At 46.3% G+C, this 14288-nt stretch overlaps 1 protein-coding gene across 1 annotated transcript; it reads left to right on the forward strand.

The window, feature by feature from the left end:
* Positions 1 to 5874: 5874 nt before the first annotated feature.
* On the forward strand, positions 5875 to 12262 carry LOC129701377 (ralA-binding protein 1-A-like; the record flags this gene model as incomplete). Its single annotated transcript, XM_055642515.1, is given in 4 exon segments — positions 5875 to 6069; positions 6071 to 6599; positions 8397 to 8464; positions 12152 to 12262. Coding segments are annotated over 4 exon segments (903 nt in total), but the record flags the coding sequence as incomplete, so codon positions are not given.
* Positions 12263 to 14288: the final 2026 nt, after the last annotated feature.

The raw sequence follows: 14288 nt of genomic DNA on the forward strand, positions 1-14288 counted from the left end.
GAGTACAGCACAAGAACAGGCCCCTCAGGCCACAACATGGACCAACTCTCACCTGCCTGAAGATAATCCATATCCATCCATTCCTTGTAAATACATCTTCCTATACAAAAGTCTCTTAAATAGCATTATTATATCTGCCTTCATCGTAACCCCCAACAACACGTTACTGGCACTCACCACCCTCTGTGTTTAAAAAAAAACTTGCCCACACAACTCCTTTAAACTTAGCCCCTCTCATTTTAAAGCTACTGTATGTCATCTAATATTTTATTTTTCCATCCGGGGAAAAGGGTTCTGACTCAATCCTATTTATGTCTCTCAAATTTTATAAACTTCTATCAGGTCTCCCCGCTACCTCTGGTGTTCCAGAGAAACCAATCCAAGTCTGTCCAACCTTGGATTAGGGGATATTAGCTAAAACCCCCAATCTAGATCTCATTCTGGCAAACGTTCTCTGCAGATGAAGGGTTTCGGCCCGAAACGTTGCCTATTTCCTTCGCTCCATAGATGCTGCCGCACCCGCTGAGTTTCTCCAGCAATTTTGTCAAACTTGCTCTGCACCCTTTCCAAAGCCTCCGCATCCTTCCTGTAATTGGGATGACTAGAACTGTATGCAATACTCTGAATGTGGCTTAACCAAAGTCTTATAAAGCTACATCATGACTTCCTGGTTCTTATACTCAATGCCCCAGCGTATGAACGCAAGCATACCGCACGCTTTCTTTACCACTCTTATCTAGGTGTGCTGCCGCTGCCAACTCCAAGCTTCCTCTGCACATCAATGCTGTTAAGATTCATGCCATTAATTGTATATTTCTCCCTTGCATTTCACACCACAAAGTGTAACGCCTCACATTTGCTTGGATTAAAATTCCATCTGCCATTTCTCTGCCCATATCTGTAGCTGATCTATACCCTGCTGGATACTTTGACAGCCTTCCTCGCGGTCTGCAACACCAGAAATCTTAGTGTCATCTGCAAACTTACCAACCAACCAGTCCAATTAATATATATATATATGACAAACAGCAGAGGCCCAAGCCAGATCCCTGTGGAACTCCACCAGTCACAGATCTCCAACCTGAACAGTGTCCATAAGACATGGGAGCAGAATTAGGCCATTGGGCCCATTGAGTCTGCTCTCCATTTGATCGTCATTCTAAACTCCAGCGAGTACAGGCCCAGAGCGTTCAAACACTCTTCATACATTAACCCAATCATCCCTGGGATTTTCGTCAATCTCATAAATCCTCTCTTGACCATCTCCAATGCCATCACATCTTTCTTCGATGACATTGCACTCGATTATTGTCAATGGTACAGTATCAGAATGTCCCACATCCAATGTTTGTAGTTTGATTTTGATAACCTTAAAGCTAAATTAAGAACAGGTTTAACCATTTTGAAGATTAGATCTTTTAAAAAATATCTCCTAGCCACATAATTCCATAAGTCATGAATAGTTTCCTACACTGCCTAGTGGAAGCATGGGAGTAACTTCACCAGAAGCACTGTGGCGGTACGAAGTTCTTAAAGCCAATTACCAAAGGACAATACATGCTAGCCTGATCAGCAACATTCAGACCCTCAAATATAAAAAAGATCCCAAGTGGAAGCTAGATAAGTGGTCATTTGCCAAATTATAGTCATAATCATACAGCGTGGGAACAGGCCCTTTGGCCCAAACAAGATGGCCCATCTACCCTTAATCCCATGTGCCTGCATCTGGCCTATATCCTTCTAAACCTTTCCTATCCATGTACCTTTCCAGTAGTCTTTTAAATGCTGTTATTAATATTTGCCTCAACTACCTCCTCTAGCAGCTTGTTTCATATACCTACAACCCCTAAGTGAAAATGTTGCCCATTATATTCCTATTAAATCTTTCTCCTCTCACTTTAAACCCATGTCCTCTAGTTCTTGAACTCCCCTAGCCTGGGCAAAGGACTGTGCATTCACCCTATCAATGTTATCCACCTGTACAAGATCATACCTCAGTCTCCTGCACTCTGAGGAATAAAGTCCTAGCCCGCCAACTTTTCCCTGTAGCTCATGCCCTTGAATCCTGGCAAGTTCTTCGTAAATCCTCTTAGCAGTTTAATGACATCCTTCTTTTTTTAGTTTAGTTTAGAGATGCAGCACGGAAACAGGTCCTTTCGGCCCACTGGGTCCGCGTCGACCAGCGATCCCCGCACATTAACACTATCCTATATCTACTAGGCTGGTGAAGAATCACATCTGCGCCTTCCTCCCTCGGAACATGGACCCGTTGCAGTTCGCATATCGTCCGAACAGGTCCACGGACGATGCGGTCTCCCAGGTCTTGCACACCGCTCTCTCCCATCTGGACAGCCAGAAGCGGGGCTACGTGAGGATGCTGTTCATAGACTACAGTTCAGCCTTCAACACGATAGTCCCTACCAGACTGGCCGGAAAGCTAATGGAATTGGGGCTCAACACCTCCCTGTGTGCCTGGGTCCTGGACTTTCTCACCGCCAGGCCCCAGGTAGTCAAGATGGGAGGGAATACATCGAAGTCCCTCACCCTGAGCACAGGATCGCCCCAGGGTTGTGTCCTCAGCCCCCTATTGTACTCCCTGTACACACATGACTGTGTGGCTAGGTTCAGCTCCAACTCAATAATTAAGTTTGCTGATGACACTGTGGTGGTGGGCCTGATCTCAGACAACGACGAGAAGGCCTACCAGGAGGAGGTGGCTGGTCTAGCACTCTGGTGCCAGGATAACAGCCTCCTCTTGAACATCAAAAAAACAAAGGAGCTGATCATGGACTTTAGGAGGGCACATCATCCGAGGACGTACACTCCATTGAGGATAAATGGGGATCCTGTGGATAGGGTGAACTGTTTTAAATATCTGGGAGTCCACATCTCCGAGGATATGACATGGGCATCACACGCCTCAGCACTGGTGAGTAAGGCAAGGCAGCGCCTTTACCACCTCAGGCAATTGAGGAAATTCAGAGTGTCTCCGAGGATCCTCCAGTGCTTCTACGCAGCGGCGGTGGAAAGCATCTTGTCCGGGAACATTACCATCTGGTTTGGGAATTGCTCTGCCAAGGACAAGAAGGCTCTGCAGAGAGTAGTGCGTTCGGCCGAACGCACTATGGGAACTTCACTCGCCCCCCTGCAGGAACTATACAACAGGAGGTGCAACTCCAGAGCAAATAAAATGAAGGTAGACCCCTTCCACTCCTGCAACGGACTGTTCCAGCTGCTACGGTCAGGCAAACGCCTCCTTTGCCATGCGGTGAGAACGGAGAGGTTGAGAAGGAGTTTCTTCCCAGAGGCAATTTGGACTGTAAACGCCTATCTCACCAGGGACTAACTCTACTGAACGTTTTTCCTTCCATTATTTATTATGTAAAAGAATATGTGTGTTATGATTGTGTTTATAATTTGTTTGGTTGTTTTGTTGTTTGTCTTTTGCACAAAGTCCGCGAGCATTGCCACTTTCATTTCACTGCACATCTCGTATGTGTATGTGACAAATAAACTTGACTTGACTTGACTTGACACTTTTTACATTTACCAAGCCAATTAACCTACACACCTGTACGTTTTTGGAGCGTGGGAGGAAACCAAATATCTCGGAGAAAACCCACGCAGGTCACGGGGAGAACATACAAACTCCGTACAGACAGCACCTGTAGTCAGGATCGAACCCGGGTCTCCGGCGCTGCATTCACTGTAAGGCAGCAACTCTACCGCTGTGCCACCGTTCTCTATGGAAGGATAGCTAAGATTGAACACAATATTCAAAATACAGTCTTGTCTAGCTGTAACCTAAGCTTATTTGATCATTGCGGAGGGTGGTGTTTGTGCTGATGTGCATGTATTTGAACAAACAGCAAGAATATCCAACAAGAGCCTATGGGTTGATCCTTTTTAACAGTTTCTTAAATCCACATTGACACCATTGAGATTTATTAGCAATGGGGATGTTAGCAGGAAATGCCACCCAGTTTTCTGCTGGGTAAACAAAATGTATAAGTGAATCAGTATCAGGAAATAAGAAAAAAAAATCCTTTAAATTTCACTCCTGGGCCAATGGAAGCAGAAGCCTTCTCAGAATTGCTCAAGTAGGTCCTTAAAAGGAAATATCTCTGTTTTTGCAATAGCCTGGGGTGTTTTAAACCAAAACCATACTCATTCTGGGAGCCTTATGATTAAGTTAAAGATATTACGACCTAGCTAAAGATCAATTATCGCTGATTTTCTCAGCATCAACAATTGGAGGGGAATTCAGACCCCTGAACCAATCACCCCTTTCACATCTACTCCCCAAGATGCTGCCGCATACTCTTACTCCTCGCCCACCCTTCAATCCGGGCGACTTCCACGCCGGTGGCGGACAAATTTGTCTGGCAGGGTCTCCGCAAACAGGTCGCGGTTGGGCTAGAGCCTGCAACCCCTGCCAGACATTCAAGGTGCAACGTCATTTGCGGGCCCCAGTGCAAGACTTTGTGGTTCCCTCGGGCCGTTTCCAACACTTTCATGTAGATTTAGTGGCCCGTTGCCGTCGTCCCGCGGGTCCATGCATCTCCTCACGGTGGTGGGTCGGTTTACGAGGTAGCCTGAGGCTATCCCGCTGTCGGACACCTCCGCCGTGACTTGTTCCAGGGCCCTTGCAGCCAATTGGATTGCTAGGTTCGGGGTTCCGGCAGACATTTCCACTGACCGGGGGGGGGGGGGGGGCTCAATTCACGTCCTCGTTGTGGGCTTTGCTGGCAAAATTATACGGGACGCAGTTGCACCACACCACTGCCTATCAGCCCCAGGCAAATGGACTAGTGGAGCGATTCCACCGACACCTGAAAGCGGTGCTGAAGGCACGCCCCGTATAATGCATTTCATTGTCTCTGTACTGTACACTGACAATGACAATTAAAATTGAATCTGAATCTGAATCTGTCTCACAGGTCTGGACTGGGTAGACCAGTTGCCTTGGGTGCTATTAGGCATCCGCATGGCCCTTAAAGTGGACTAAGATGCATCATCCGCCGAGTTGGTGTACGGCTCGGTTTTGCGGGTGCCTGGGGATTTCCTCCCTGCGGTTCGAGGGCAGCTGCAGTCTACCCCGGCGGTTTTGGCGAGCCTCCGGGAGCGAGTGGGCGGCTGGCTCCTGTGCCTACCTCGCGGCATGGGACTGCCCTGGTCCACGTGTCGCTGGACCTTAAGAACTGCTTATTTGTGTTTGTTCATCGGTCCCCACTGCAGCGTGTCTACGAGGGTCCGTTCCAGGTGTTGCGTCCTGGCGTCGTGACTTTCCTGTTGGACATCGGGGGCTGAGAGGAGATCATCCCCGTCGCTCAACTTAAGCCGGCCCACCTGGATGTCGACGGTGGTGGTGGCGCAGCCTCGGTTTAGGGGCCGTCCGCTGGCTGATCCAGTGGCACCCGTTGTGCCTGTTCTTCCCCCACCTGGTGTTTCTGTTCCTCCCACACTGTTACTGTCCTCTGATTCTGTTCCACCAGCCCCACCTATATCACCCGCCCCTTCCGTGGTTACCACGCGTTCCGGTCGCCAGGTCCGGCCTCCTGCTCGGTTCAGTACCTCGGGTTCTGGGGGGGTCCTGTAGTGGCACCTAGTGGTGGCCCTGTTAATATCAAACCCTCGCGATTGGCTGGCGCGGCCACATGAGCGCGGGAGCTTTTTCGCGGGTCTTTCTGTTAACAGTTCATTCTAGCGCCACACAAATAGAATAACCGTCGTTTATATTTGGCTGTCTAACTCGACTCGGGTCACAACTTTATTCTCGTTTTAAAATAAAGAAATTTGTACACCCTACCGTCTCGACTCGCCAAACTGTTCCAGGTGCGACAGAGGTTTACCTGCATCTCCTCCAACCTCATCCATAAGAACCATGTCATTGAAAAAGAAAGTGAAACAAAAATGAACATCCAGAATATTTCTATTGTTCTTAGCCCTACTGTTCAGATCAGTAATTACGTACTGTACCTGCTTTTCACTCATGTCAAAGAGCTGTTTGGGGAGAAAGAGTTCAAAACAGTCGTGAAACCACTTCGCTGGTCTAACGTGGCAACAATGACAGGTCTTACCCGAGACACAAGAGAGTATTAAGGAAGAAATTTGGCGGCACGAATTCCTGGTGAAATGTTTGCACAGGGATTTGCAAGCTGGCATAAAGGACTTATCCAAAGAAGAGAAGCTGTGGGAAGTGCAACGGATTTTAACAGCACTGAAGTGGAAACTTCGTGAAGCTAAAAGGCAGGAATGTGAAACAAAGATTGCCCAAGAAATTGCTAGCCTTTCAAAGGAAGATGTTTCTAAAGAAGAAATGAGTGAGAATGAAGAGGAAGTTATAAATATTCTCCTGGCTCAGGAGAATGAAATCCTGACTGAACAGAAGGAACTGCTGGCCATGGAGCAGTTTTTGCGAAGACAGATTGCAACTGAGAAAGAGGAGATTGATCGGCTCAGAGCAGAGATTGCAGAAATTCAGAGTCGCCAGCAGCAACATGGTCGAAGTGAAACGGAGGAATACTCTTCCGAAAGTGAAAGCGAAAGTGAGGATGAGGAAGAGTTGCAGCTCATCCTGGAGGAGTACAGGATACTGAGTTGGATGATCAGCCATGATCATATTGAATGGCGGTGCAGCCTCGAAGGGCCGAATGGCCTACTCCTGCACCTATTTTCTATGTTTCTATGTTTCTATTGCATCCGCAGCTCTAGATGTCAGCAGATCTATATCGGTGAGACCAAGCGGAGGTTGAGCGATCGTTTCGCCGAACACCTCCGCTCCGTCCGCAGGAACCTACCTGACCTCCCGGTGGCTCAGCACTTCAACTCCCCCTCCCACTCCGTATCCGACCTCTCTGTCCTGGGTCTCCTCCATGGCCAGAGCGAGCAACACCAGAAATTGGAGGAACAGCACCTCATATTCCGCCTGGGGAGTCTGCATCCTGGGGGCATGAACATTGAATTCTCCCAATTTTGTTAGTCCTTGCTGTCTCCTCCCCTTCCTCAGCCCTCCTGCTGTCTCCTCCCATCCCCCAGCCTTTGGGCTCCTCCTCCTTTTTCCTTTCTTCTCCCTGCCCCCCCCCCCCCCTCCACCCCCGATCAGTCTAAAGAAGGGTTTCGGCCCGAAACGTTGCCTTTTTCCTTCGCTCCATAGATGCTGCTGCACCCGCTGAGTTTCTCCAGCTTTTTTGTGTACCCTATCTTTTTACACTTCTTTGGATTGCACTACAATCTTTGCACCAATCTACTGTTTTGCATTGGTCATTGTATTTATTATGTTATTTAGCATTGTCGTGTATACTGTGCTCTCTACCAGTTTCATGCAAACAAGAATCTTATGTTTCATCTCCCAGTGATGCCAATTTAAGGCTTTCTTGCAACTCACAGGCAAATCTCTCCAGCCACATCACGCTTCCTTGGCCATTGGACACAAGTCCTTCTCCTTTTTCCACCATCTCCTTAACCAAGTGGCAATTTGCATATCACTGTACCTTAATTGGTACACGTGAGAATAAAAAACCTTTGAAACTTTTGAAATTGATGGTGTTGGAGTTATACTAAAATGCCCTCCTTCATGTGTAGGAAAGAACTGATAAACACAAAATGCTGGAGTAACTCAGCGGGACAGGCATCATCTCTGGATAGAAGGAATGGGTGACGGTTCGGGTCGAGAAAAAGGGTCTCGACCCAGTCCTTTTACCCATTGACGCTGCCTGTCCCGCTGAATTGCTTCAGCTATTTGTGTCTATCTCTACGCCTCATTGTTCCACTTTAAAACCCTTACAATTCTCTCTATCCAAGGTTTTGGAAATACTTCCTGTCATCCATTCTTTATCTGCTTATGTCTCTGAACTCTCTTGAGGAGCATTTATTTGTTAATGTGCTGTTTTATTGTAAGTAATGGTTAATTAAAGTATAAATATAAATGCCCCACAAACTAGTCTCGGTTGATAACGTGCAATGGAAACATTTTCCCACTGGGTGGCAGAGTGCACCGTTCTCAATATAATATATTTTTTAAATCCCTTCCTATACTCAGCTCAGATTCAGAAAAGAACCCCAATCACATCTTGTTTTCCCCCCACACAATGCACTGGCATTGGCAATAATGATGATAGGTTGCTAACAAAAGCATGATTTTCTTCCTGCATCGAAAATAGCAGAGACCGATCAATCAGTAGCCAAGTGACTGAATGGAAATACAATTATAATATCTGTGCAGCATGACTAAAATCCATTTTATTTAACAGCCTCCCACTATACATACATTTTCATCCCCATTTTTTATGTGTTACCTTGCCAACACGAATATAGTACATTCAACATATTATTCCCAGAACAAAAGATTCAGCAACTAAATTGCTCTCAAGACTTTCCTATTGCAATTTTCACAGGTTGCAAGTATTTCATGAGTGCACATTATATTTTTTTCACTGACTCTCTTCAGGATAGCTTGCTACAGGTAATAGATTGGAAAAATACTCTGGTCACAGAAAGCTACCTACTCGCAGTGTCCCGAACTTATAACCACGCAAAATGGACATTTAGGATCTCTTTCATTATTCCTGATAGTTAAGTCCTTTGAGTGAATGAAAGCACTTCAACGTCAATTGAGTCATGGAATCATACAGTCGTACAGCACAGAAACAGGCCCTTCAGCCCAACTTGTCCATTCTGACCAAGATGTCCCATTTAAGCTAGTCCTAATTGCCTGTGTTTGACCTATATCCCTCTCAACCTATGGTATCCATGCACCTATCCAAGTGTCTATTAAATGCTGTTATAGCACCTGCCTCAATTACCTCTTCTGGCAGCTCATTCCATATACCCACCACCCGAGTGAAAAAATTACCCCTCAGGTTATTATTAAATCTTACCCCTCTCATCTTAAATGTATGTCCTCTGGTTTTTGATTCTCTTTCTCTGGGTAAAAGACTGGGAGTAATATCACCCCTCAACCTTCTGCGCTCCAAGGAGTAAAGTCCTCACCTGCTCAACCTCTCCCTGGAGCTCAGGCCCTTGAGTCTTGGCAACATCTTTGTAAATATTCTCTGTATTCAACATTGCAGCTAAATTTTAAAACTTGACTCGTGTATCTGCAGTACCAATATAGCTTGGCTCCAGTCAGAAGGTAAACCTTGAAGGACTGTTACTAAAGTATATTGGATCCTGGGCTGGAATGTTTAAGGCAGAGATTACAGAGGGAAAATATTTAAGCTGAATCTTCATGAATCTCGGACGAGCCTCACCTAGAGTCTTACATCCAATTTTGATTGTCATCCTTCAGGTAGGATGTGGAACACTGCTATCAGACTCCTGAATCAATCACTTTTTAACCCCATCCACCCCATCCCAGAGGTGCTGTTAAATACTCTTAACTCTGCCTCACTTAGTTATTCCGTTATTGAGTTGTGAATAAGGACAGGGCTGGTTTAGAGTTTAGAGACACAGCGTGGAATCAGGCCTTATGATCTGTTGGAGAATTCAGTCCTCATTCTACATTTCCTAGATCATCTGTCGTTTTCACATCTTACCCTTCCACGTCTCTAGATTTCCTCAACCCTGACTCTCAGTCGGCTTCTTCTTCTTGCGTATGGCGTGCACAGCCTAAAGTTGTAGGACAACTTGTTCTAGTTGATCTTATGTGATTGTGCACGCCAGGTTGATTGCATTCGTCAAAACAGGGCAGACCACATGAAGGTTGCAAACTCCCACCCCCTCAGTCGGCTGAAGGGTCTCGACCCGAAACGTCACCCATTCCTTCTCCGCAGAGATGCTGCCTGACCTGCTGAGTTACTCCAACATTTTGTGTCGATCTTCGGTGTAAACCAGCATCTCCAGTTCCTTCCTACACAGTGTTCAAACCGTTGGTTTGGCAGCTACCCAAGTGGAATATGAGGTGCTGTTCCTTCAGTTTGCATGTGGCCTCCCTCTGGTAATGAATGGGGAATAGAGTTAAAATGGTTCGCAACCAGGTGATCCAGCAGGCCCTGGCAGACTGAGTTTATGCTCGGCAAAATGGCCGACTGGTCTACTCTTGGTTTAGCCGATGTAAAGGAGGCTGCATTGGGAGCACTGAATGCAGTACTTATAGTGGCCTTTATCTCAGAGATATGAGGAGGGTGTTAATGTTGAGCTATACAAAGTTTTCACTCATCGTCCTATCTTAAATTCTTACACAGTATAGGAGGAGGCCATTCGATTTATCAAGTGTTTGCTGATTCTCACAACAGTCCCATTCCCCCACTTATTTTCCTGACAGCTATTTTCTCACACATGCCCATTAATAACCCCACAAGAATTGTATCATTATATCAGTCAACTTAAAGTTGGGTTGTGATTTAGAGATTGAGTGATGATCTATCTGAGGTACAGGTATTGCTTTATATAATATGTTCCATCCCAGAATACACACAACAATGTTAAAATGATAGCCAAGAGTGAAATCAGGAAGTGCTTTCCCACAGAAAGTGAATTTAAAATGAGGAATTCTCACCTCTAAAAGGCTAGAACGAGTTCTATAGATTTTTACCATGTAATTGTATCCAAGGCCCTGTTCCGCACTGTGTCTCTAAACTAAAAACCAGACTTGATCTCATTGGAGACCTTCAGACTTTCGTTAATTGGACGTTACTGGAATTTATCTTGCACTAAACGTTATACCCTTGTTCCTGTGTGTGCACAGCTTGATTATAATCGTGTATAGTCTCTTTTTCCGACTGGATAGCACAAAACAAAAAAAGCTTTTCACTGTATCAATAATCATAAACTAAACCAAACAAAATGATGGGGGGGGGGGGGGGGGGGGGGGGGGGGGGACGAAGGACTGGATGGTTAACACCTGATCCTACATTCAGTAATGGTACCTGATATTGGATGTAAATGAAACAAAGCGCGAGAAACACCAAACAGATGTGGTTGACTCTGTGGAGAGAGCGACAAGAGTTAACAATTCAAGTTATGCATTATTGATCAGATGTGGGAAAATTGATAGGTAAAAAGTTTCAAAATGGCGCTGGAGTGTGGGGTTTGATGGGATGAAAGCGGGGAAAGCAGAGGCAACAAAAGGGTGGGGGGGGAGGGGTGTCTGTGATAAGAGTGGAGATTGGGGTCATCGTTTCTCCACCTACTATCATCAGTTTGGTAAGAGTGCAGATCGGGAAAATCAAATGGCAACAGTTATGGTGGAGCTTGCGAACAGAGAGTGCCAATGTACAGAGCTATTGTATAACATAAACAACTTCAAATAGCTGCTGGGTAACGCGATCAGATCCTTTGATTATAACTTCAAACTTGCTCTACAAATGCAATTTATTATTTAAAGCTTGTTGACTGCAATGCCAAAAGGCCTGTAGAATAATAATGCATTGGCACACAGATTTGAATGGTCTCTACTTAAACTTTAAATGTGAGGTAGACTCTGATGTCTTTCACAATTACCATTTAGTCAGAATAATAAAAAATAATCATCTGGGCTTGGGTACTATTTCTTTAGTCATAGAGTGATACAGTGTTGAAACAGGCCCTTCGGACCAACTTGTCCACACTGGTCAACATGTCCCAGCTACACTCGTCCCACGTTTGGTCAATATCCCTCCAAACTTGTTCTATGCTTGTGCCTGTCTAACTGTTTCTTAAACATTGGGATAGCCCCAGCCTCAACTACCTCCTTTGGCAGCTTGTTCCATGCACCCACCACTCTTTGTGTGAAAATGTTACCCCTCAGATTTCTAATAAATCTTTTCCCCTTCACCTTAAACCCATGTCCTCTGGTCCTCAATTCACTTACCCTGGCCAAGAGCCCCTGTGTGCATCTTCAATTTATTCACCTTATTATGGGACGACAGATGGGACAATGGGCTGGCGACCGGAAGGTAGCCGGTTCGAATCCTGCTTGGAGTGCATACTGTCGTTGTGTCCTTGGGGCAAGACACTTCACCCACCTTTGCCTGTGTGTAAATGTAATGTAATTATGTGAAGCACTTTGGGGTCAATGCAAGTTGACTAAAAATGTGCTATATAAATAAGATTATTATTATTATTATTATTACATGATTCCTTTATTTGAGCATCTCTGAAGCATTGAAGCAGCTGAATTGCAAATAGCTTTGCAGATGCATGAAATGATTCAACAAAGCTGTTTCAACAGGTCACCTTGGATATTGTCAATCGCAAACAAGAGCCAAAGTCTTCTGCTTATGGAAGCTGCAGACATGGGCACATCAGAACCAATTTCAACAAATCCTTTGTGTGCAGTTAGATTCTTGGGCTCCATGCAATCAGTATTGCAAGAGTCAAGAAAATAGAAATGTTTGGTGCTCTTTGTCTCTCCAATGGTGTAACATGATTTCTGCCAAGTTATGACATTGGAGCAGGAGAAATTTTGGTCAGTTCTGATGTTGCTTCCAAAACACTTCTGGTTTTCAAGCTCACAACCTCATCCAACCAAGCACAGCGAGCGCTGTTGAAAAATAATTCTGTGAAGCACTTTGACATAATTGGATATTAAAGGATTTAATATTTCGCAAATATCAGAAAGGATTATGGTGCCATTTAGTGAGATATGTACAATCATTTATGTAAGGCAGGTATGCTTTAGGTCCTCAAGGAAGAGTTTGCTCCAAGTTGTGAAAGTTACAGCCCAAGCACACATGGCATTTTTGTTAAGGCCCTGTCCCACTTACGTGTCCTTGGCATGCAAATTATGTGACCTCATCGTTGCGTTGAGGCGCACGGGTATCGTGTGGCTGCGCAGGAACGGTCCCACTGAGAAGCGCGGAGGGTATGGAGTTGTGCGCGGTGTCGCGCGGCGCTCCAAAATTTTGTTGCAAACTAAATCTTCGCGCGCCACTGGCCTGTCGCGTAACTGACAGCCAAATTGGGACAGGCCCAAGACCCTGGCGCGATGCAACGTCTCACCTCCAACAGCAGCAGAAGCAGGCGAACGATCGCCGAGCTCGGCCTGGGGCTCACGGCTGTTGTGGTCTGGATCCGCCCCCACTTCTACTCCCAGAGCGGGGCCAGGAAAATTGAAGATAGACACAAAATTCGGACTGAAGAAGGGTCTCGACCCGAAACATCATCCATTCCTTCTCTCCAGAGATGCTGCCGGTCCCGCTGAGTTACTCCAGCATTTTGTGTCCAAATGACGTTGCGCGCTCCAGACGGTTGTGTGGACGCATAAAATCAACGCGACCACGAGATCGTGTAATTAGCGTGCCAAGGACACGCAAGTGGGACAGGGGCCTTACATATTTTTGCAATAGTTTTGCAATATTTTCCCTAAGTTCCTCCATCACTTTGTATTCTACACTAGTTCTGCTATGATGTGTGCATCCACTAAATGCACTGCTCACAACATGATTGATGAATTGAAACACTATTTGTATTATGACGGGCCGCGCGGCCAGAAAGCTTCCTGACGGGCCGCGGCTGTGGACTGGGAGCACGGCCGGAGGCCTTTATCGAGATGCTGCGGTCTCGACGCCTTCCGGATTGCCCGGGTCAGGCTGGGGCCTTGCGGGTCGGACGGAGGAGCCTGTCCTCACGGGTTGGAGTCCGGGTCGGTGGAGTAGCTGACGGAACCCGCGGCTGGGGCCCGGGTCGACATCACGGAGGCATGAATCGGGGCGTCGACAGCGAAGGCCTCGGCGACAGTGAAGCAGTGGCAGCGGTGAAGCCTCACGACGATGGGGCCTCGGCGCTGGTGAAGCTTCGCGGCGGCGGCAATGCCTCCCGGGTTGAGAGCAGGAAGAACCACCGTGAGGGGGGAGGGGAAGAACAATGGAGGACCCGGTGTGGGGGGACCGCCGTGAGGGAGGTGAGGGAAGAACAAAAGGAGGAGCCGGCAAGCTTTGTAACTTTCTCAGCGGCGTAGGAGGCAGCTATTTGTATACGTTGGGTATACAGCAAAGAATTTCACTGTGCCTAGTCACATAGAAACATAGAAATTAGGTGCAGGAGTAGGCCATTCGGCCCTTCGAGCCTGCACCGCCATTCAATATGATCATGGCTCATCATCCAACTCAGTATCCCGTACCTGCCTTCTCTCCATACCCCCTGATCCCCTTAACCACAAGGGCCACATCTAACTCCCTCTTAAATATATTACATGTGACAATAAAGTATTCCAGTCCATTATCTGGGCCAAATTTGTTGTAAGGCTATTTTGATTAGGAACCTGGGAAACACTTAAAAGCCTCTTTGTAAATTGACAAACAGAGAGAAAAGCTGTCTTGGGAAAACAAAATCAGCATTGGAGAAAAAAATATTTTTACACATTATCT

This window comes from Leucoraja erinacea, chromosome 11, assembly GCF_028641065.1.
Source record: "Leucoraja erinacea ecotype New England chromosome 11, Leri_hhj_1, whole genome shotgun sequence".
NCBI classification, from domain to species: Eukaryota; Metazoa; Chordata; class Chondrichthyes; order Rajiformes; family Rajidae; genus Leucoraja; species Leucoraja erinaceus.